The sequence below is a fragment of the Phyllostomus discolor genome, chromosome X (genome assembly GCF_004126475.2).
Source record: "Phyllostomus discolor isolate MPI-MPIP mPhyDis1 chromosome X, mPhyDis1.pri.v3, whole genome shotgun sequence".
Taxonomy (NCBI): domain Eukaryota; kingdom Metazoa; phylum Chordata; class Mammalia; order Chiroptera; family Phyllostomidae; genus Phyllostomus; species Phyllostomus discolor.
In genome coordinates this window covers 56,288,260-56,313,200 of record NC_050198.1, presented here as the reverse complement: position 1 = coordinate 56,313,200, position 24,941 = coordinate 56,288,260, and the positions used below count along the sequence as shown (strand labels likewise).

The following is a 24,941-nucleotide window of genomic DNA, read 5'->3' as shown; positions in this document are numbered from 1 at the left end:
CCAGTAATGGATTTTAACACACCACTGTCAAAAATGGATAGTTTTTCAAACAAAATATCAACAAAAATGCTGCAGCACTATACAATGCCATACATCAAATAAACTTAACTGATTATATATATATATATATATATATATATATATATAGAAGCTTTCATCCCAAAGAAACAAAATACACATTCTTTTCACGTGCACATGGAACATTTTCAAAGATAGACCACTTAATAGGACACGAAAAAGCCTCAGAAAATTCAAGAAAATTGAAATCATATCAAGCATCTTCTGAGACCACAAGGGCCTAAAACTGGAAACCAACCTCAAGGAAAAAAACTCAAAAACACTCAAATTCATAGAAGTTGAATATCGTGCTATTAAACAATGAATGGGTTATGAATGACATCAAAGAAAAAATCAAAATGTACCTGGAAAAAATTGAAAATGAACACACAACAGTCCAAAACTTATGGGACACAGCCAAGGCAGTCCTGAGAGGGAAGTTCATAGCGACACAGGCCCACCTAAAAAGGTTAGAAACATTCCAAACAAACAACCTAACCTTACATCTATAAGAACTGTAGGAAAAACAAAAACAAAGCCCAGAGCAAGTAGAAGGAAGGAAATAACCAAGATCAAGGAAGAATTAAATGACATAGAGACTAAAAAGCACAATCCAAAGGATCAATAAATCCAGGAGCTGGTTCTTTCAAAAGATAAACAAAATTCACAAGCCCTTAAGCAGACTCATCAAGAAAAAAAAGAGAGGACACAAATAAACAAAATCAGAAATGAAAGAGGAATAATTACAACTGATACCACAGAGATACAAAGGATTTTAAGAAATTACTACATACAACTGTAAGCCAAGAAATTTGGAAACCTGGGTGAAATGAACAAATTGTTAGAAAAATATAATCTCACAGAACTGAATGAAGAAGAAACAGAAAGCCTGAACAGACCAATAAAATGAAATTGAAGCAGTAAACAGAAAACTCCCTGTTGGGGAACTGCCCTGCCTGGTCTCAGGAAGCTGTAACCCCCCGTGACTTAGGCTAAGTGAAAGACCTCCGGACCAGGAGCCACTGAAGGAGACAAAACTTATTTCCCTGGCTTGAACGGCAGTCAATGATGGGTAACAATTCTCCTGGATAGAGAATGAATCTAAGACAGACACGTTTATGAAGGAATGACAGAGACAAGACTCATGGGGCTGTAGAAATGAAGGGGTGATCAGACATCAACCCCTGCCCCCTTTGGCTTTGTCAAAGCCTGAGTCTTTGCTCTTGGATATGAGAAATCCAAGTCTCCTGGCTGCCTTTGTCTTCTGAGACCTGCAGGGGCAAAACAGCCCAGACTAGAAACGGTGGACCCCCAGGGTAATCAGGCCTGGGACATAGAATATGCAAGATCCTGTGAGATCTGTTTGCTGGAGAATGTTATTATCTTGGAATTTAAAAACACAGGCAGGAAACTTTTGGAACCTGTACCTCTTTCATATGTTAAAAATCCCAAACCTTCCCCGGATTCTCAGCAGGAGTGCTGCCCCCACCTTTGCAAGTTGTTTACATCTTTTGATCTTTTCTGCCAGACTGTGAATCCATAAACTACGTCTGTTTTCTCAATAAAAATCTGCTTGGGTATGGACACTAGGCACTCCTCACGTGAGGAGTGGCCATTCTGTCCCAATTCTCCCACAGGACCTGGTTGTCTCTGTGTATGTTTTTAGCATATTTTGACGAACACCTGCAGCCGAGATGGATACTGCTGGCCAGTATCCTCCACAACCCCTGGCACACAAAAGCCCTGGATGGGACAGTTTCACAGGAGTATTTTACAAAACATTTAAGGAAGAGCTAACCCGTATCCTTCTCAGACTACTCCAAAAAATCCAAAATGATGGAAGACTCCCAAACTCTTTTTATGAAGCCAGCATCATCCTAATCCCAAAACAATATAGAGACACAACAAAGAAAGAAAACTACAGGTCAATATTGCTGATGAACATAGATGCTAAAATCCTCAACAAAGTATTGGCAAAAGGCACCCAGCAATACATTTGAAAAAAGCATACACCATGATCAAGTGGGATTCATCCCCAGATGCAAGGATGGTAGAACATTTGCAAACCAATAAACATAATACATCACATAAACAAAAGGAAAGACAAAAATCACATGATCATATCAATAAATGAGGAAAAAGCATTTGATAAGGTATAGCACCCATTTATGATCAAAACACTCAGGAAAGTGGGAATAGAGGGAGCATTCCTCAACATAATAAAGGCCACATACAAAAGACCTACAGCCAACATCATATTCAACGGGCAAAACTAAAAACTTTCCCACTAAGATCAGGAACAAGGCAAGGTTGTCTACTTTCACCATTTCTATTCAACATAGTATTGGAAGTCCTAGCCATGGCAATTGAAGAAGAAAAGGAAATAAAAGGTATCCAAACTGAAAAAGAGGAAACACAACTGTCATTGTTTGCAGATGATATGATAGCGTACAGAGAAAATCCTACAGAGTCTACCAAAAAACTACTTGACCTAGTGAGTAAATTTGCCAAAAGAGCAGGGTTCAAACTCAATATTCAGAAATCAAAGGCATTTTTATACAACAACAACAAAAGATAAGAATTAGAAGTCACAAGAAATCATCCATTTGCTATTCCACCAAAAAAAAATAAATAAAGTACCTGGGAATAAACCTAACCAAGGGGTGAAAGACCTGTACTCAGAAAACTATACAACAGTGAAGAGAAGAATTAGAAAAGACACAAAAAATGGCAGCATATACCACATTCATGGATTGCAAGAATTAACATCATCAAAATGTCCATACTACCCAAAGCAATTTATAGATTCAACACAATCCCTATTAAAATGCCAATGACATATTTCAAAGACACAGATCAAACATTTCAAAAATTTATATGGAACTGTAAATGACCTTGAATAGCTGTAGCAATTTTGAGAAAGAAGAACAAAATAGGAGGGATCACAATACCTGATATCAAACTGTATTATAAGCCCACTGTAATCAAATAGTGTGGTACTGGCATAAGAACAGACAGATAAACCAATGGAACAGAATAGAGAGCCAAGAAATAAACCCAAGTCTCTATGGTGAATTAATATTCAACAAGGGGGCAGAAGAGTATATAATGGAGTAAAAATAGCCTCTTCAACAAATGGTGTTGGGAGAGCTGAACAGCTACATGCAAAAAAATGAAACTCAACCACCAACTTACACCATACAAAAAAATAAATTCAAGGTGGATAAAAGACTTAAATATAAGTCGTGATACCATAAAAGTCTTAGAGAAGAGCATAGGCAGGAAAATCTCAGATATTCCACACAGCAATATTTTCATGGATATGTCTCCTAGAGCAAGGGACATAAGGGAAAGAATACACAAAAAGAACCTCATGCAAAAAGCTTCTGCATGGCTAAAGAAAACAGCATTAAAATGAAAGGAGAACCAACTGTATGGGAAAACATTTTTGCAAATGATACCTTGGACAAGGGTTGCATCTCCAAAATATATAAAGAACTCACACGACTTCTCTAGGAAGACAAACCACCCAATTAAAAAACAGGCAAAGGACCTGAACAGGCACTTCTCCAAGGAGGACATACAGAGGGCACAGAGACATATGAAAAGATGCTCAGCATCACTAGCCATCAGAGAGATGCAAATTAAAACCACAGTGATATACCATTTCACACCAGTGAGAATGGCCACCATAAACAATTCAACAAACAACTGTTGGAGAGGATTTGGAGAAAAGGGAGCCCTAGTGCACTGCTGGTGGGAAAGCAGGCTGGTGCAGCCACTGTGGAAAACAATGTGGAATTTCCTCAGAAAACTAAAAATGGAACTGCCTTTTGACCCAGCAATATCACTGTTGGGATTATACCCTAAGGATCCTGTAACACCAATTCAAAAGAACCTATGCACCCCAATGTTCATAGCAGCACAATTTACAATACCCAAGTGCTGGAAGCAGCCCAGGTGCCCATCAGTAAATGAGTGGATCAAAAAACTGTGGTACATTTACACAATGGAATACTACACAGAAGAAAGAAAGGAGCTCCTATCCTTCGCAACAGCATGGATGGAACTAGAGAGCATTATGCTAAGTGAAGTATTCCAAGTGGTAAAAGAAAAATACCATATGATCTCACCTATAAGTGGAACCTAATCAACAAAACAAGCAAGCAAGCAAAATATAACCAGAGACATTGAAATAAGAACAAAGTGCCAGTAACCAGAGAGGAGGGGGGAGAGGGGTAGTAAGGGATAATACAGGTAGGGCCATCAAGGAACATGTATAAATGATACATGGACACACCAAAGAGGGTAGGTTTGAGGGTGGGAGGCAGGGATGGGTGAGGCGTGGGGTGTGCTCTAGTGAAAATGAGAAAAAAAGACAGACATGTAAACAAACAACATTTTATGTACAGTAGGTACTATAAGAGATTCAGGTATAGGAAGCATATGAAGAAATCCATCACCTTGATCAAAGGGTAAAGCCCTTGTTCTCGAATAGCTTATAATCTCTTGAAGAGCCCAAGTACATACATATGAAACACACTGTAAAATTACAAGATATTATGTGAACAAATGTCAAGAATTAAATACCACAGGAACCCAGAGTAAAATACTGTAAACTGTTGTCAACAGGAGACATATTACACTAAATACTTAAGGATCCCAGATGGATACAATTTAGATAGGCAGATGGAATGCATAAAATCATTATAAGGAAGTGGAATGACATTATGAAGTCATGGAGGAGGAAATAAGTATGGTATGTGTGGAGAATAGTGAAGCCACAGGCTTGGCTAAAGCATAGGGCTTGTGTTATGATAAATGAAAAATAAAGCTGGATAGGGAGGGTGGGACCAGTTGGCACAGAGGCTGGAATTCCAGGCTAAAGAGTATGGACTTGAGAGGAAAAATGTTTTAGAATGTAGAGAGAAATCAGGAATTATTTCTGGCACAATACTGAGTCCTATGCTTACCTGTACTTTGGATGGGAATTATAGTAACAAAACCATCTTGCAGGTAATGTAGATGGATCAACCTTGCCAGGAAGCTTCCTCCATTTAAGACACTCATCACACTGTACCCACGTCTGGTCAGGAATCTTCCTGAATGAAGGAAAACAGAAGTATCACTGTGTGTATCCTAGCTTTGTACTGTGTCTTACATTAGAAAGGCACACCCAAAAGTGAAATAACACTATTTTATATATGAAATGTGTTATAGCTATTACAGTCTAGGTGTCTAAAATGTATATATCTTGAACTTCACAGAAAAAAATGATAGAACTATGCCAGATATGGATATGAAAAGTAGTGAAAAATATTAACATGGTGAGCTACCATTATTTATGGAGGTCAATGATATTTATCCTAGAATCTCTTGATCTAAGTAAGCAAGAAAATAATTTTAACTCTAAAATGAATTAACAAAAATTATATGTGTGTGTATAATATATATAATATATAATATATATAATATATATCTCCAAGATATAAAACCCACAGAATCATTTTATTTGATTCTATGCAATCCTATGGTAAGTTTAAAATGCATTTGTGGGAGTCATTGAAGAATCATCATCAAAACTTTCCCCTCTCCATTTTCCTACAGAATCGCTTCTTTTTTTCCTTTTAAAATCAGTCTTTGTGTATACTTTAATCAAAATTTTATTAGGCTTACATTCTCAAAGTTAATCTTAAAGAGTAATGTAAATTTGATTAAATTTTATAACTAGAAATGGTGGCACCAGCCCAACAATTGGGTTAAATTATTAAATAAATTCTTCCAGAGTACTACTCTTAATACATATACCCTCTCCCACTCCCCACTCTTGCCCAGGAAGCGTATCCAGTCACCTTCACCTTAAAGAAAATTTGTTTCTTTGTGAAAGAAGGCGGTCCATGTATAACAGAAATAGTTAGCATCTAAGGTGTGAAGGGAGTGGGAAGGGGAAAGGCTGGAGAAAAGACACAGAAAGAGGGTAGAGGGGAGCCTAGGACCCATTTAAAAACATAATTTAGCCTAAGGCTGCTTTCATGTGTTACATTTATATTGCTCTTATACTAGACATATTAATAGAGTGATGTGATTTTTTGTGTCTTAGTTCAGTATGTTTCTTATCTTTATAGGTAGTGTTTTTTTCTAATTTTAATAGTAGTATCAGCTCATTATAGAAAAAAAGCTAGAAAATACAGAAAGGTATAAAAAGACACTCATAATTCTACCACTCAAATACAATATCCTCTTCTTGTTTAAAACTGTTTTAACAGAGAATTCATACATACTTTTGGGTATACAGCTTCCTATCTCATAGCTCCAGGCTGCTCCAGCCTAACTGCTAAGCTCTAAGCTTAGGCCTGACCTCTGATGTCTATATATCTCTGTAAAGCCACTGTTTTGTTCAAAGCCAGAACAGCAAAAAGCAGTTTCAGCAGTAGTGGGAGGTGAGAGGAAAGGTCATATTAGCTTTGGTTTTACATGCACATGCACAGAGGAGTCTTTGGCAGAAGCATGTCAATATTATTCTCTCAGGGACAAATATTAAAGACAGAAACTCCCTGCCTCAGATTACATGAAGACCATAGTAGATACTTCTATCAAGGCAGACAGAAAGGCTTTTTAGCTTGTGCTTGCAATAAACAGGTAGTTAAAGGGGTTACACCATATTACCCTCATTGCATTGTTTCAGAAAAGCATCACAAATAATGGGTTTTGGAGCCGAACTGCCTATATTTGAACCTTAGCTCTACCCCTTTATACCTGTCTAATCCTCAGCAAGTTACTTAAACTCTCAGTGTATCACTGTCTACATTTGCAAAGAAGAAATGATCTCTATCTCATATAGTTGTTGATGAACCAATACATGTAAATACAAGTAAAGAATTTAGAACAGTGCCTGGTACATAGGTAAGTAGTCAATAAAGAATAATCATTATTACAATTCTGCTTCCAGAAAAATTACATAACATACATATATACATTCCAGCTATATATGAACAGGTTTTATTGCATTAATCATTGCTTATTTGAAAGGGCAAAAAATATCATCTTATCTTAATTTTCATGTCTTTGAAAACGATGGAAATTGGACATGAATAAGATATTTAGAATAAGATGGTGATATTTATAAAGCAATTAGGTTGCATTTGAAATAAAATTTTATATCATAGCTTTTCCTGATAATTTTCATTAAAAATAAACACAGGTGGGTACCTACACCAAAATGAACTTTTAACACCCAAACATTTGCCTTAATGATGGTGTAACTGACTGTATATGTGTATTACACATTCTATATTAATCCTATCTTTATGTTCTTTTCCTGGCCTACTGAGGCAGTTCATCTTGATGCATAGTTCTGTGTGTTATTCCCTCTCTTAGATTTAATAAATTCTACCTTTTTTCTGATATGCTGGATTCTCTACTTCTGCTGTCAAATTCCATGGTACAGTTCCAACAATTTCCTCTAGGAATAAAGAAAAGGAAAGTTTGCTAACATTTCGGAATGCCTACTACATGCCAGGTGCTATGCCAAAAATGTTATAACATCTAATTTATTATACTCAGAGAGGTGAAGTGACTTACCCAAACTTGCCCAACTATTAAGAAGCAGAACCAGATTTTCAACCCAGGAGTACCTGATTTAAATGGCCATCATGGTCTATATCATATTGCCTATAGGAAAAACTGAACATACTAAATTCTTCATATTTATAATCCAAGCCACACAAGTCTTAAGCCAGAATGACGAGGTATAGAGAATGATAAAAGTAATACCTGTGATTTCCCAGTTTTAGTTAATTAAACTGCCTTACGTGAAGAGCACCATCTTATTCTTGTTCTTTCCATTTGCCCTATGGATATTACCCTTAATACTTTTATATTCTATAGTTACTACTCACGGTATTGTCTTGGTCATGGCCGAGGTCTCAAAATTCTCTTTGGAAGTCTTTTCCTTCCAATAAGCATTTAGCTTCTGGGCAAGGGCATTTATGGTTAACCTGAAAGAAAAAGCAAGAAGAAGCATGTCAATGGTGAGAATTTATTGAACAACTTTGTGACCTATGAGATGCTCCCATTAAAAGAAGCCAACAATTTAGGTTTGAACAACTACACTTACAGCAACTAGGATGGGAATCCACTACCTTTCAAATTACATGTCAAAATGACAGTCAGAATGCTGAATAGTCACTTTGATTAAAAAGGCAAAATGGTCACAAGTCCTAAAGAGTACTGTGTTCTCCAAATTTTCGAGGTTTTTGGAATTATAGGAGAGTGAGGGGTTGATATTAGAGAAATAAAGGAGTAAATTTCAGAGATAGGAGAGAGCCAAACACTGATGTTATTTGATTGTCATGTGACTACATGTAAACTATTGAGGACCAAGTTGAAAGTCAGGGGATCAAAAACTACATCTTATCTATTACAAGTCAATCAAATATTCATTTTAAAATGTCCATACAGTTCCTTTTCATGCAAATGCTGATTAGAGCAGTTACAGCACCAATGGGCAACAAAGTCCCCTTAAATCTTCTACTACACAGCTATTAGTGGAAGCTATACCCCAGTTTTGGCTGTTACTCTTTCTCCTTTATCTCTCTTTCCAAATTAATAAGATTAGACTGAGGGTCAAAATATATAATGTATATAAAGTCAAAACCAGAACATTACTTTTAAAAATTGTCCATTTCTAATGACTAACTCTTATTTTAAAATTCTACAACCCAGGAGTATAACTTCATATACAACTGTACACACATGAAATACTACTGAATTAGTATATTTAAAATCTCCTGACTCTCTGGATTGTTTCCCAAGGTTTTTATAGACATCTTCTCTCCATAAGAGGAATTCTTCCTTACCCCCCATCCCTTACTTATATTAAATTAGATTCTGACTACACAGAGAAGATTACAGTTGTTATACATGAGCTCCCCTTCAATGAAGTAATATTCCTACCTCTATGTTTATATCTTTCCCTCAAGGCAAAGATAAAGAACTATTCCTTGTTTTCTCTTAATATTCTACTTTAAATCTACTTAAAAAATAAATTAGACAAGATTCTGGGAAGATGGTGAAGTCAAAAGACCAAGAATTTTACTCACCACCTAGACAACTGCACTGTCTGAATCTATCTGATGTAACTGTTTGGAACTGTGGAGTCTATTGAAGGATTGAAATTTCCAAGGGAAGGCTTGGATGGTAAATTGGCAAATTTTAGCTCTTAGCACACTAGTAGCTACCATCCCTTAGCCCCGTAACAGGCAGCTGTCCTAAGAGCAGCTTGCAGGAGCCAGGGTGGGGCAAAAAGAACTCTGTCCTTCAAATATCAGGGGTCTGTGCTCTGATAGTTGTGTGCTGTTTCTGATCACAGGCTCGTGTCACCCCCATGGTAACCACAAATAAAAGAGCTATAAAATATGCACAAAAGGAAATGAGAAGATTTAAATATTTGATCATAAAAAATCAACAACACAGAAGACAGTAATGCAGGAAACAAGGATCACATCACATCTATAAAGCATATAGAAAACAAAAAGTAAAGTAACAGAAGTGCCTCATTATCAGTAATTAATTAATTTACATGTAAATAGATTAAACTCTCCAAACAAAACACAGAGATTGGTGGAATGAATAAAAAAACATGATCCAAATATCTGCTATCTACAGGAGACTAACTTTATTACTTTTATTTTTTTCTGTTATTGATTCCAGAGAAAGGGGAAAGGAAGGAGAAAGAGGAGAAAAACACTGATGTGAGAGAGAAACATCAACTGGTTGCCTTGTGCATGTATCCTAACTGGGGACTGAACCTGCAACCCAGGCATGTGCCCTGACCTGGAATCAAACCCCCAACTTTTCAGTTTGTGGGATGATGCCCAACCAACTGAGCCATAGCAGCCAGGGCTATAACAGACTAATTTTAGATGCAAAGACATAAATAGGTAGAAAATGAAAGGATGAAAAAGAATATTCCATGTAAATAGTAACCCAAAGACAGCAAGGATGGCTATACTAATATATATTAGACAAAAGGAAGTAGTACCTCCACTTATTTGTGGTTTTGCTTTCCACAGTTTTAGTTACCCACAATGAAAATGTGGTCCAAAATATTAAATGAAAAATTCCAGAAATAAACAATTTGTAAGTTTTAAATTGTGTACTGTTCTGAGTAGTGGGATGAAATCATGCACTGTCCAGCTCCATCCTACCAAGGACATGAATCTTCCCTTTGTCCAGCATATCTATACTGTATATATAGTACAATAAGATATTTTGAAAGAGATCACATCCATGTAACTTTTATTATAGTATACTGTGACAATTGTTCTATTTTATTGTTATTGTTAATCTCTTTCTGTGCCTAATTTATAAATTAAACTTTATCATAGGTATGTATGTATAGGAAAAAAACAGTGTTTATAGGGGTCTGTACTATTCATGGTTTCAAGCATCCATTGGGGGTTTTGGAATGTATACCCCATGGTTAATGGGGAACTACTGTAGACAGTATATCATGATAACTAAAACACGGAAGCAACCCAAATGTCCATTGATGGCTGAATGGAAAAGCAAAATGTAGTGTATATATATATATATATATATATACAATGAAATATTATTGTCTTAAAAAGGGATGGAAATTCTGATACATGCTTCAACATGGATGAAGCCTGAAGACATTATGCTCAGTGAAAAAAGCCAGTCACAACAAGGCAAATATTGTATGATTTAACTTACGTGAGGTATTTAGAACACTCAAAATCACAGAAACAGAAAGAGGAGTGGTGGTTGCCAGGAGCTGGTGGGGGAACATGGGGAATTATTGTTTGATGGGTATAGAGTTTCACTTTACAAGATGAAAAGAGTTCTGGAGATGGATGGTGGTGATGGTTGCTTAACAATATCAATGTACATAATACCACTGAACTGTACACTTATGAATAATTAAGCCCTGACGGTGTGGCTTAGTTGGTTGGGTGTTGTCCTGCAAACTGAAGGGTCACCGGTTCAATTTCCAGTCAGGGTACATGCCTGGGTTGTGATTTTGGTCTCCGGTCAGGGTGTGTATGAGAGGCAACCAATCAATGTTTCTCCCTCACATCAGTGTTTCTCTCCTTCTTTCTCCCTCCCTTCCTTTCTCTCTAAAAATAAGTAAATAAAATCTGTAAAAAAAAAAAAAGGAATGGTTAGGATGGTCATGTTATGTGTATTTTGCCACAACCAAGAAAATTGAAAAAAAGGAAGTAGATGCGTGGCTGCCGGAGGTTTAAGAGAAGGAGAAATGTGGAGTGACTGCTAATGAACAAGGGATTTATTTGGGGTTATGAAAATATTTTGCCATTTCCCATATCTTATTATCAATAAATTTCCAAAAGTTTATCATCTTTTTTATAGAATTTACCATATATTTCATTTTACGCAGCTACTTTTATTTCAGACCTTCACCTCACACCTAGATTATTCTAGTAACCTTCAATGCATCTTACACTCTGTTGCCAGATTTATCAACTGATGTAATCTGTGTAAAGCACTGTATAAACCATAAAGCCGTACATGAGTATAATATACACTTGACCCTTGAACAATGTGGGCTTCAACTGTGAAGGTCCACTTCAAATCCACATTGTTTAAAATCCATATATAAGTGAACCTGCAAAGTTCAAACCTGCATTGTTCAAGGGCCAACGGTAATTTTGATCCGTAGCTGGGAATTTGTATATCTGGAGGGCCAGCTTAAGTTGCATGCAGGTTCTCAACCCCATGGGTGGTCTGGGCCTCTAACCCCCTCATAGTTCAAGTATCAACTGTATTAGATTCTTAAGATAGCATTTCAGTCCACTCCCCTAGTTAAGAACACAAGTGAGTTCTTATCACCTAAGGCATCAACCACTCTACTTTCTATCCCTCTAAAACAGAAATACTCAAACCTTCTAGGTTCATGGCACCCCTAGTGTCTCAAGTTTTTCATGGCACTCTCAAGTGAAAATAAATATGTACTAGTTAATTTATTACATAATCAGGTATAAACAATTTAGTAAGTATTTATCAATTAAAATTTAGAATCCATTTGAAAAAAATACATATAAGTTAAAAAAATTTCTATTTTATTTTTAACCACAATTATCTATTAATGGGATGTGTATGCCTGTTGGTACTGTACTTCTCAAACCCTGGAATCAAACTGGACATAGCTTTCCTCATTTCTTAGTCATGTATGGTCACGTATTACCATATTTTTCGGACTATAAGATGCACCTTTCTTCTCCCCAAATTTGGGAGGAATAATGGTTGTTAATGCTGCTGCTGAATTCTGTTTACATTTACATCGGTGAAATATTATGTTTTTTGTTATTAAATATTTTTCCACATTTTTTGCTTCAATTTTTTTCCCTCTTTTCCTCCTCTAAAAACTAGGTGCACCTTATGGTCCAAAAAATACGGTACTTGCTTTGTCTCACAGCAATTGCTGAAAGCCCAGATTCACAAACATATGGTGTAATCAAAAGAAATGCAGCTGATTTTCATACTTGGAAGTTGGGGTACTGCTATATCAAATACCTAAAAATACGGGAGTTACTTTAGAAATGGGCAGTGGGCAGAGGGTGGAAGAATTTGAGGGCTCTGAAGGAAGTGAGGATCATGATAGAAAAAAACACACAAATTCCCTTAGATAATACCAAAATTATTGTGAACGGACTATTAGTACACTTACGGATGTTAAAGGTATTGCTTGTCAAGGCTCAGAAGGAAATGAAGAACATGTTATTGGAAATCTTGAGGAAAGGTGATCCTTGTTATATAGTGGCAGAAAGCTTAGCAGAGTTGTCTCCTAGAGTTATGCAGAAAGCAGAATTTATAAGTGATGAAACATTTGGCTAAGATTTCCAAGCAAGTGTTGAAAGTATGGCCTGGTGTCTTCTTGCTGCTTATGTGAAGTGGGAGATGAAAGAAACTTAGGAATAACTACCATATTTTGCCATATATAATGAGCACATTTTTTGCCCAAATTTTTGAGGGAAAAATAAGGATGTGCATTTATACATGGGCAGTACTAATACTGTATCTATATAAATACTTTTAATCCTTATATTTACGCTGATGCATTAAAAGTACAACTCTAGAAAGCAATAACAATATCTGTATGCAAAATAATACTGTGGAATACAATAATTGGTTTCATTCCTAAATATAAATAATTAAATAATTGAATAAAAATTATAATGAAACATTTTTTTCCTGAAAGTTTGGGCCAAAACTGTGGGTATGCATTATACAGGGGAGTGCATTATACACAGCAAAATATGGTACTCAACAAAAAGGAACCAGGACTTAATGACTGTGGAAACTTTCAGCCTATCCAGACTGTAAAAGATGCTAAAATTTTGAGATTCACTATCAGGAAAGCATGCTGTAGAGAAAAAGATGAGGCTGTGACTGGATAGCCTTTTGCTAATACCTCAGAAAGATCCAAGGGCCAGAGTATTCAGTCACACAAAAAGCTCTTTTTTAAAAGATTAAGCACCTCTCTTCGGCAAGATGGAGGAATAGGTGGACGCACTGTACCTCCTCGCACAACCAAGAACAGAACCACAATAATTTACAACAATGATTTGCAGTCATAATATCAGAACTGTCAGAGGATTTATCTAAATGGAAGTCAGACAGCCAAGAAGTTGAAGTAGACCCGTACATCCAGACTGGTAGGGGACGACGAGCCAAGCGAGCGGGCGCGGGTTGCAGGCGCGCGTAGGTCGGGGGAAATTTGGTGCAAAATCGGCGCGACAGCAATCCGGGACGCAAGAGCGCAGCGGTGTAGCGGTGATCCCTGAGTACGCAAGCAGCGGCTGGGGGAATCAGTGGGGCAGCGATTGTGGACCAGGGCAGAGCTCACGGCCCAGAAGCCCAGGGAACTGTCTGACTCCAGGAGAACAGAAGGGTCGCCATTGATCCCTCCTGCCCCCGCTCCCGCCCCTGCCCCCACATATAATGTCACAAGCTAGCGACTGGGGCGCCCAGCCCCGGTGAACACCTAAGGATCCACCCCCCCACCGTAACAAGAGTGACCAGACCGGAGAAAAAATAAATAAATAAGTAAAATAATAGGAGAGATAGGGAAAGACATAAGATATGTTTCCAGCAGAACAGATCAGTCCCCCAGGACTCATCCTTTTGAGTGACCAAGAAATAGCCAATCTATCAGATGCACAGTTCAAAACACTGGTGATCAGGAAGCTCACGGAACTGGTTGATTTTGGATGCAAATTACATGAAAAAATGCAGATTACCATAAAAGGGATGCAGGAAGACATACGGAGGAGAGCCAATTGTGAAAGGAAGGAATCTGAGTCTCAAAACAACACAGTGGACCAGAAGGAAGATAGAATCAACCAAGCAGGAAAGCATGATGAAATAAGAATTTAAAAAAATCGAAGAAAAGCTTAAGACCATCGAGGACACCTTTAAACGTTCCAACATCCGAATTATAGGGGTACCAGAAGGGGAGGACCAGCAAGTGGAAAAGTTATTTGAACAAATAATAAAGGAGAACTTCCCCAAACTGGCAAAGGGAACAGTCTTCCAAGAAATCCAAGGAGCGCAGAGAGCCCCAAAGAAGTTGGACCCAAGAAGAAACACACCAAGGCACATCATAATTACATTAGCCAAGGTAAAATCAAAGGAGAGAATCCTAGAAGCAGCAAGAGATAAGGGGACAGTAACCTACAAAGGAGTTCCCATCAGGCTGTCAGCTGATTTCTCAAAAGAGACCTTACAGGCAAGAAGGGGCTGGAAAGAAAAATTCCAAGTCATGAAAGACAAGGACCTACATCCCAGATTGCTCTATCCAGCAAAGCTCTCATTTAGAATGGAAGAGAAGATAAAGTGCTTTTCAGATAAGGTCAAATTAAAGGAGTTCATCATCACCAAGCCCTTACTTTATGAAATGCTAAAGGGACTTATCTAAGAAAAGAAGATAAAGAAAAGACATGTATAGTAAAAGGACAGCAAACTCACAATTATTAATAACCACACCTAAAGCAAAACCAAAAGAAACTAAGTAAACAACTAGAATAGGAACAGAACCACAGAAATAGAGGGCACAAGGGGGGGCTAGCAGTAGGGGTGGGAGGAGGAGAGAGGGGGAAAAGGTATAGAGAATAAGTAGCATAGAATGTAGGTTGAAAATAGATAGGGGGAGGGCAAGAATAGTATGGGAAATGTAGAAGCTAAAGAACTCATAAGTATGACACATGGACATGGACTAAAGGGGGGGAACATGGGTGGGAGAGGGGGCACAGGGTGGAGGGGAGTGAAGAGGGAAATGGGACAACTGTAATAGCATAATCAATAAAATATATTAAAAAAAGATTAAGCGTGTAACTCAAATCTTCAATCTCAGTGCAGCTAGGAATAAAAATGGGATTATTTAGGAAAAACCTATCAGAAACCCCTTGTGTGATGGAGTGAACACACACAACATATAAATGAGACCCACAAGGTTCTGGAGAATGGCATACTAGCACAAAAACTGCTAGATTTGACTGAAAGGGATGAAGAGAGTATAAAATGAAAGAAGGCTATAGTCAGGAAACAGGCTGATGAAACATCAGCTGTAAATACATGCTACCCTTCATGAAAAATGAAAGATGATGCTGAGGGTGTAGCCATCAGCCCAGAAATCGAGAGGATGGAGGTGAAAGCCCCAGAAGATTTCCTCCCAGGTCTTGAAATTAAATGGAGTTAACTTGGCTAGATTTTTAAATTGCTTGGGACCAGAGATTCCATTTTCCTTCAGTTTTCTCCCCATTTGAACAAGAATACCTATAACTGGCATCCCATGCCTGTCCCTCCATTGTGTTTGGGAGCAAAATATGAAAATAAAAAAGACACACTTATAGATGGAAAGGGATATTACTCAATGATGCATCAGATACAGAGAATCACCCATACCTGATTTAGATGACGAGATTTTGGAATTTTGAGCAGATGACATTAAGATGAGAGTTTAGACTTTGAGTTGTAATAGTTGAGACTTTGGGGAATGTTGGCATGGGGTGTATTTGCATGTGAGATATTAAAGGGCCAGAGGGTGAAATGTGATAGGCAGAATAATGGTCCTTCAAGGACATTTAATCCCTGAAACCTATGAATATATTAGGTTACATAGAAAGAGGAAATTAAGATTGCTGATGAAATCAAGGTTACTCATCAGCTGGCCTTAAAATGGAGAGATTATATAGAATTGTCATATAATCACAAGGGTCCTGAAAAGTGGAAGAATGTGGCAGAGAGTCAGAATCACAGACAGATGATAGAAGCAATGTCACTGGAGTCATGTGATGTGAGAACTCAGCCTACCATTGCTGGCTTTGAAGAAGAAGAAGAGGGCTATGGGTCAAGGAATGCTGGCAACCTCAAGAAGCTGAAAAAGGCAAAGAGATACATTCTCTCCTAACCTCCAGAAAGGAATGCAGCCTTGCTGACACCTTGATTTTAGCCCAGTGGGATCTGTATTGAATTTCTAATGTATAGAACTCTAAGATAAAATTAGTGTTGTCTTAAGCCACTAAGTTTGTGGTAATTTGTTATGACAGCAATAGAAAACAATTTCTATTGTTTATAAACAGAAGTCAAATATCACTGCATTTCCCTCAAGAAATTAAAATATTGTATGGTTCCACTGTGAGTTCATTATGTACAGCTCAGCACATAGTTTAGGAACCGTGGCTCTACCACAGGGGTCAGCAAACTACAGCCTGTGGCCCCGATCCAGCCTACTGCCTGTTTTTGCCTATGGGTGTTTTCATACCGCAGCAGAACTGAGTAGTTGTGACAGAGACCACATGGCCTACAAAGCCTAAAATATTTACCTCCTGTCCCTTCACAGGAAAAGTTTACCAATGCATGCTCTAAAATATGTCTCTACTCTATCCATTTGCCTTTATTTCCCTCACTCCCAGTTACATCCCTTTACCCTTACTCCCTATATTTTTACCATCCTGAACTCATGTCACTACCTTAGCTCATGCTATAATTCCATCCTGGAGTTCCCTTCCCTCCCTTTTCTAAATCCCGTGTCTTTTAAGGCAAATATTAAGTCGTATTTTCTACCCAAAACCTTCCCTATCTCTTTTCTAAGGATATTTTTCCTATACCATACCACTTAGGTTTTGACTGATCAAACAGCCATTTTATTACTCTATAAATTGTTTCATGTATGTGATAATCCACTATTACATATAGACTATAAGCTCCTCAAAGACAGGAACCATATCTTTTTTTAAATTATGTTATTGTTGTTAAATTACAGCTGTCTGCATTTTCTACTCTCACTCCCCCCACCCCAGCCAAACCCACCTCCGTCCCTTGCTCCAACCCTCCCCCTTGGATTTGTCTATGTGTCCTTTATAGTAGTTCCTTCTTTTTTTAATTGTTGTTCAAGTACAGTTGTCTCCATTTTCACCCCACCACAACCCGGCTCCCCACCCATTCCCTCCCTCCTTCCACCGTCGAACCTACCCCCTATGGCTTTGTCCGTGTGTCCTTTATACATGTTCCTTGATGGACTTTCCCCTAATCCTTTAGAAAATTCCACAAAGCTTAGCCACTGTGCCATGCAAAAGTGTGGTACTCAATATGTGTTGACTGAAGTTTTTTATATCCTCACCTTAAGATATGTTTATTGATTTTAGAGAGAAAGGAGAGAGGTGAGGGAGAGTGGGGAGAGAGACACACACACATTGATCAGTTGCCTCCTGAACACACCTCAACCAGGGAGTGAACCTGCAACCTTTTGGTGCACAGGATGATGCTCCAAACAACTGATCCACCTGGCCAGGGTTGATTGTACTTCTGAAGCTGAAATTTACTCTAATAATGTTATAAATTTGAGCCCTGATAGTTGCTGTTGAAATCTGATATCCACAACTATTAAAACTGATATTATAGCTGATTTATTTGAAGACATTCCAGCAGTATGATGGTTGTTATCTCTGTTACTATTTGCAGTTCTCACATGTATCATACTCTTAGGATGAATTTGTAATAGCAGACAACCTTCTTTAAAACTCCAGTCAAATTTCCTTATTTTTAAATGAACACCTTTTCATTTTATATAAACTATATTGAGTAAAAAAGGAAATTGATGCAAGAAATGGAACAGGAATTATGTAAATTTTTATCCTCAAAAGATTCTACATGCAGAATAGTATACCAGTTTTCTGTTTTTAATAAAATGTGTAGCAGATTATTAAGCCACTTAAGCCAGAAATCCTGTATGTTTAACTGAATAAACCTACTGGTGATGAACTATATCTGGATCCCCTGCAATTGCTACAAAGTCATACTGAAACTAAACATCACAAACCAAGGGTCTAAAACCTCTAAAATTTAAAAGGTACATCAAGTTTGACACAGATGATATAAGAAATATGTGTAGTGCCCTGGCTGGGTTGCTCAGTTGTTGGGGCATCATCGCATACACCAAAAGGCTGTGGGTTTGATTCCCGATCAGGGCACATACCTAGGTTGCGGGTTCAATCCCTGGTCTGGCCACACACAGGAGGCAACAAACTGATTGATGTTTCTCACATTGATGTTTCTCTCTCTCTCTCTCTCTCTCAAATCAATACATATATCCTTGGATGAGAATTAAAAAAATATTTAAAAGGAAGATGTTAAGTAATTTTTGATATCTTAACAGTTGGATTTCAAAAATCACAACTACTTGCTTAATCACCAGAAAGTCACTAATCCTTTTACTGAAAAGAAATAAAATGACTTTGGCTCTGAGACACCTGTCAAACTGATGTCATTTCTAAACTTTCACTCTTAAGAGTCAAGTCCTAGTCAAAGATCTCTATGATGTGCCAGATTCATATATAAAAGACCATTTTACTTAAAACTGATGACAGATAGTCACCATTAACCACTGAATAGCTCTACTGACCAAGAACCAATTACCCTAAAATTAATTTGGTTTGCCATCCAAATAGTTGTCTGTTAGTCAAGCACTAATCTTAACATTCATATGGGTCCACATAAATTAAGGTACAAGACCTATCTAACTTTTAATAGTTTCCGGCATGCACACACACATAAAAAGGAGATTTGGGGAATTACTTTTACCACATATAAAAAAAAAAAAACTGCTACTGAGACTTCAAGGAAAATAAACATGGCCTCATACCTTATCTTTCCATACTCCTAGAATACCACATGCTCTTTCGTGTCCTTGCCTATACTTCCCTTTGCTTAGAAGGGAATGCCCTTTCCCGATTTGTCCACCTAGAAAACTCCAATTTTTCCTTAAAATTTAAGGTCAAATATAATCTGCTTTTTGAAGCCTTCTTCAACTCCTATATGAATATTTAAAGGTTCTTCCCATTTTGTATATATTCCCCCATTAAAGCAATTATTTTATAGATATTTAACTTTCTTATTTGCATGTACTTCATCCCATTTGTTCATAGACATCAAGGATTCTTCTTTCATTATTATGTCCCTAGTACATGGCACACAGGAGATATCTAAAAGTATATGATGAAAGAAGAAATGACTCATTCCTTCCTCAAAGTTTTAAAACAAACTATTACATCCTGGCTTCAACAACTCCTTCCTTGTTCTCCTAAAAATATCCTTGCTGGTTTGGCCTCAATGCCCAGTACTTTCTCATTCTTACCTATTTGTGTTACCTATTAAATATAGATGCTTCCAAGAAAACACACATGTCTTTCCTGCTGCTCGAATAATTTCCTCTCAGTCTACTCACTGGCTTCAAGACAATGTTTTAGAACAAACTTCAAACTGCTGCTTTTCCCCTGAATATATTCAATAACTTCAGATCCACTCATCTCTTTTCAGTAGAATAAGCAGAACAGAAACAGAGTCATAGATACAGAGAACGTTTTGATGGTTGCCAGATGGGAGGGAGTCAGCGGGATGGATGAAAAAGGTGAAGTGATTAAGAAGAACAGATTGGTAGTTACAGAATAGTAACACAGATGTAAAGTACAGCATAGAAAATAGAGTAGCCAAAGAACATATATACATGATCCATGGACATGGACAAGGTGTTGGGATTACCTGAGGGAGTAGGGGGAGAGGGAAAAGGATAAGGGGGCAAAGGGCAGAAAACTGGGACAACTGTAATACCATAAATAATACAATTTAAAAAACATAAAATAAAAATCTAATGAACAAAATAAACTAAAACAAAATAGAAACAGACTCATAGCGAGAGAACAGACTGACAGCTGTCAGAGGGGAGGGGCATTGGGGTTAGTTGGAAAAGGTGAAGGCATTAAGCAAAAAAAAGAAAAACCTTATTGACTTGACTTTGGATGGTGAACACACAATACGACATATATGATGTATTTTTTAAAAAAGATAATTTCAAGGCTCTTTGTTTCACCAGAGTATTTTACTAAATGAATCCTATGCTCTTTACGTAATTTTTAAAGGTAAGGTTTATCTCAGTTGAGCTCTATATATCATGTATCATTAAGGTTTTATATAAAATCAAATCATTTTTTCTCTCATCCTGGAAAATAGATTTGAAGGAATTCCCAGGTAATTTATCTATCTGAATTTTAGAGATGCTTTCAGAGGTTTCATAGAACAGAATCATATCTGAACAAACTATCAGAAATACCTCAGGTTGGCAATGACTCACCGGTACTCCTTGGTGTACTCAAAGTCTTGTTTGTTGTACGCAGGTTTTAAGAAATTGCACTCAATGACTCCAATTACTCCCACACCTTCTCCATGAGTTGGCTTAGAAAAAAAATATTAATTTAAACACTCAAGTTCCTGTTGACTACCTAGAGGTATTTCCTTTTGATTCCAAACAATAACAGAAAGGTTGCATAACATTCATAGGCAAGGTAAGACCAGTAAGGTCTAGAGAAACACTCAGACTATACTTCAATAGACTGCAAATATTATGTTGAACTGGAACCTCTGGCAAATTCTAGGGCAAGATTTTCAAACTATGATCTAAAGATATACTAGGATTTTCCAAGGATTAATAGCCATCTCTACTTCTTTCACACCACCTCCATTTTCAACTGTTTTATATTCTGGGATTGCCATAAGATTTCATTTGAACAAAAAGTGATACTGCTAAAAAAACATCCAAGTTATATACTACTGTTTTAGAGTGCTGAAACCAAACTTCACCTCAAAATATTTTAAGGATGCTACATAATCATCATACTCTAATAAGATAAACATTGTTTATATATGTAGGCCACCAATCTACTAAGGTGAGTCAGACGTGAAGGGTTATTAATTACAAGTTGATATAAGATATTTTTGGATTGAAAAATCTTTTGTTTTAATTCTTTAATGAAAGAAACCAAGTTAAGGTATAAATAGACTAGCACACAAACATGAGTTGTGTGGAGATAATATAACAAGGAAAATCAACATAGGCTGAAAACTAGATATCCTGGGTCTAATATAAGTTTGTCCTACTGTGTAATATAAAGGACTTTATCATTTTTGTGCTTCAGCAATCTTATCTGTAAAATAGCAATCAATGGAATACTTGTGGATGTTACCACTTTAAATCGCCATTAAAACATTAAAGATGATGGTAATATTTGTATAGTTCAGTTTATAAGGTATTTTCACATAATTTATCCGATTTAAATCTCTCAACTGTGTAAGCTCTAAGGTAGGAAGAGCATGTAAAATTATTACTGCTGCTCCCACTTTACAGGTAAGAAATTGAACCTCAGAGAAATTAAGTGATTTAGCCTAGGTTGCACAGCTTTTAAGTACAGAAGCCAAGAATCAAATCCTGACCATCAACCACTAAATTTTATGCATCTTTTACTATGCTTTATTGTCTCCCCAAGAAAATATAAAAAGCTACCACCAACACTAATAAACTTACACATGACAGAGTTGCTGGTGTTTTGATTCTCTTATTAACAGCTACCTAGAAAATGCATGTAGTAAAGTCTCCATGTTGACTGATATCTATGGAGAATGACAAGTAGAGTCTTTCAACACAAGATGGTTCACTGGTAACATAAACTTCTAGGGTAAGATTTAACTACCAACATAAGATAAAATAAAAAGTCATTAATGACTTAATCCCCTTTGCAAATTTTAAATTCTCTTCCTACTGTTTTCAGCCTTCTGTGACAAAAAAAAAACAAAAACAAAAACATTAATTGCTCACCTTCACCTGGCATCCCACCTTCTCAAAGGACTTTATGAGTCGATTGTTGTGATACATCATTACTCCAAATTGGTTATTATTCTTGCAAGAGAAGCCAAAAGTTATTTTCACCTGCTTATTCTGAGAAGAAAATCATTAAGGAAACAAATGCCCACAGCTTTCTCAGAAAAAATAATTTGCATTCTGTTATACCAAAGAACATCCTATATAAATTGGAACAACCTTTCTAGGGGGCATTTGAAAAGCCTATAGTAATAGCTTTACAAATATTCTTTTTTTAAAAAGATTTTATTTATTTATTTTTAGAAAGAAGGGAAAGGAGAGAGAGAGGGACAGAAACATCAATGTGTGGTGGCCCCTCGTGCACTCCCTACCAAGGACCCAGCTGCAGCCCAGGCATGTGCTCTGACTGGGAATCGAACTGGTGACCCTTTGGTTCACAGGCCAGTGCTCAGTCCACTGAGCCACACCAGCCACCGCAAAAAAAAAAAAAAAAAAAAAAAAAACAAAAAAAAAAAACAAAAACCACAAAAAACATTTTTAAGATAAAGATTGTTAAATACTTTATTTCTATGGTATACTTTTAACATTGTTAATTATGGGGAAAGAGTACACTGGGGTAGGAGGTTCCTCAAATTAGAAAGGACAAGAAGAGAGAAGAAGCCTTTGATAGCTGGGGAATAAATAAGTCAGCATCCATGATCTTGTCCCTCAGTGATCTTGGAGGAAATGTTATTAGGAGTTTCATTTTACACATCTCTACAGTGAATTTGTTTAGCCCAAATTCTATTAGAGAAGGTAACTAGTTTAATTAGAAGGATGGCTAAAAATAGTTAAGGTGCAAATAGAATGCATGTATGAGTCGCACTGATAGAAACCCATAAAAAATGGAAGCTGGTGACAGAAATGTGGCATATTTGAAAAATATGCAGTGGAAAACAATTCTTTTAGACTGGTTCTGTTAAAACTATGCCACCAATATCCTAACCTACATACAGTGATATAACTAATTTACCTACAGATGCTAACAGTACTATCTTTGGCTTTGTTAAGCTAGGCTTGTTTAAGGCTTAAAAAAAAACTTTCCTAATAGATAATGTATTATTTCCAAAAGGAGAAAATCAATCTGTTTACAGTAACAACTACATAGCTTTTTACAAAAGGAAACAATTTCTAATTTTTGGTCAGGGGAAGAAAGACAAAGCAAGAAAAATAACACCTTTGATAAATAGTGTTTCTTAGTTCAAGAGCTAGGCTTATTTACTAGAAAATAAATTATAACAGCAATTCTTCATAATTGATTATGAGTTCTCAGCTGCTCAAAGGCTTTTTTTGGCCCTAAAACCATGAACAAATATTGACCTAATTTCCATAATCTTAAGATTTTCTCAACTATCTGAAATCTATTCCTAGTACAATGGTGGATAGAAGTGAAAGTGAGTACTTACTTCTCTGAGTGGCTGCCACTATGAGAAGTACCAGGAAATCCACATCAAACCTGTTGAAGATTTAATTTCCACTATCGTAACTTCTATCAACATAAGTGTGGACTTGTCATGAGGAAAATCATGCTATGTCCAAAAGATTATCAATTTCTAGACAATATTTTACTTATTTCAATCAATGTAATATATAACAAAATTCCAATACAAACCAAATGGTGTGGACCTTAAAGCAAGGGGTCTCAAACCTGGCTACCCATTAGAATCAACTGAGAATTTAAAAATAAATCATATTTCTTATTTTTTTTTTTAAAAAAAAGAGATTTCAGAATCTACTGAACCAGAATCTCCAAAGTCTCAGGACCGTATTATTTTAATCATTTCCAGATGGTTTCTAAAAATAAATAAATAAATAATAGTACATAGATTAGCATTTAAGAAATGCAAAGGAAAGGTTTTTGTTCTTCTGTGCCAATGTTGAAATATAATCCTGAAATGAAGAGGTAAACTTCATGTAGTTTGTAAGGATACTGTAAAAGTAGGTTTATATATATCATATGCTACATTGGCCAGGCTCTTGGCAATCATCTGGGTAGTCACCTTCTTTTGACGCAGAAAAATTTTCATTCGTGGCTTCATATACAGAATACCACAAAATGCCTATGGAACAGTGAAGGGAAAGTTATTATACAATATTGTCAATTCTACTGACATCCCCTTAAAACATTGCTGGCATCTGAGGTTTATTCTAGACAAAGATTTGGCTCAGTGTCCATACCATGTTATATTGTTAACTACCATACTGAAGTGATACTAAATCTATCCACTAAACTGTTTTGGCAGACAGTGAAAAAGAATCCTAATACAGGGCTGAAAGGTGGTCATTTTTATATAACCAAAATGAGATATTATTGTATAGATTTTCATGTTACAGGAATTCTTACCTCTCATTGTCGAAGAAAAACCACTTCTACTCACCCGTAAGGAATACTCTGTTTCTGGCAGTTCAGAGGTAACACCACCAGTCTCTTTTTCTTCTGTGCCAAAGTCTGATACCAGGATGTCATATTGATCTGTATCAAAGTCCAACTCAGACTTTCCATCTTTATTTCTGGGTAAAAGAGACAAGTACCAATCTAACAAAAACTGGTTCCAAAGGACAAAAATGCACTAGGAACCCAAGAGAAAAGAAACAATATGAGCCAAAACTCGCATATCTATTTCTTTCCCTGACTACCAGTACTAAACTACAA

The 24,941-nt window shown here is 36.7% G+C and overlaps 1 protein-coding gene across 5 annotated transcripts in view; it reads right to left on the bottom strand.

Annotated features, from left to right (window-relative positions):
* The window catches only part of MORC4 (MORC family CW-type zinc finger 4), a 73,581-nt gene that overhangs the window by 29,921 nt on the left and 18,719 nt on the right, over positions 1-24,941 (bottom strand). For 3 of the 5 annotated variants that reach the window (XM_036017057.1, XM_036017056.1, XM_036017058.1), the window contains exons 6-12: positions 24,667-24,799; positions 24,220-24,348; positions 22,247-22,366; positions 20,729-20,829; positions 7,956-8,054; positions 7,451-7,519; positions 5,031-5,159 (exon numbers count right to left, since the gene is read on the bottom strand). In XM_036017057.1, the coding sequence (XP_035872950.1) occupies positions 5,031-5,159; positions 7,451-7,519; positions 7,956-8,054; positions 20,729-20,829; positions 22,247-22,366; positions 24,220-24,348; positions 24,667-24,799 (780 nt within the window). The remainder of the gene's footprint in view (positions 1-5,030; positions 5,160-7,450; positions 7,520-7,955; positions 8,055-20,728; positions 20,830-22,246; positions 22,367-24,219; positions 24,349-24,666; positions 24,800-24,941) is intronic. The other 2 variants (XM_028522606.2, XM_028522607.2) reach the window with 1 other exon arrangement.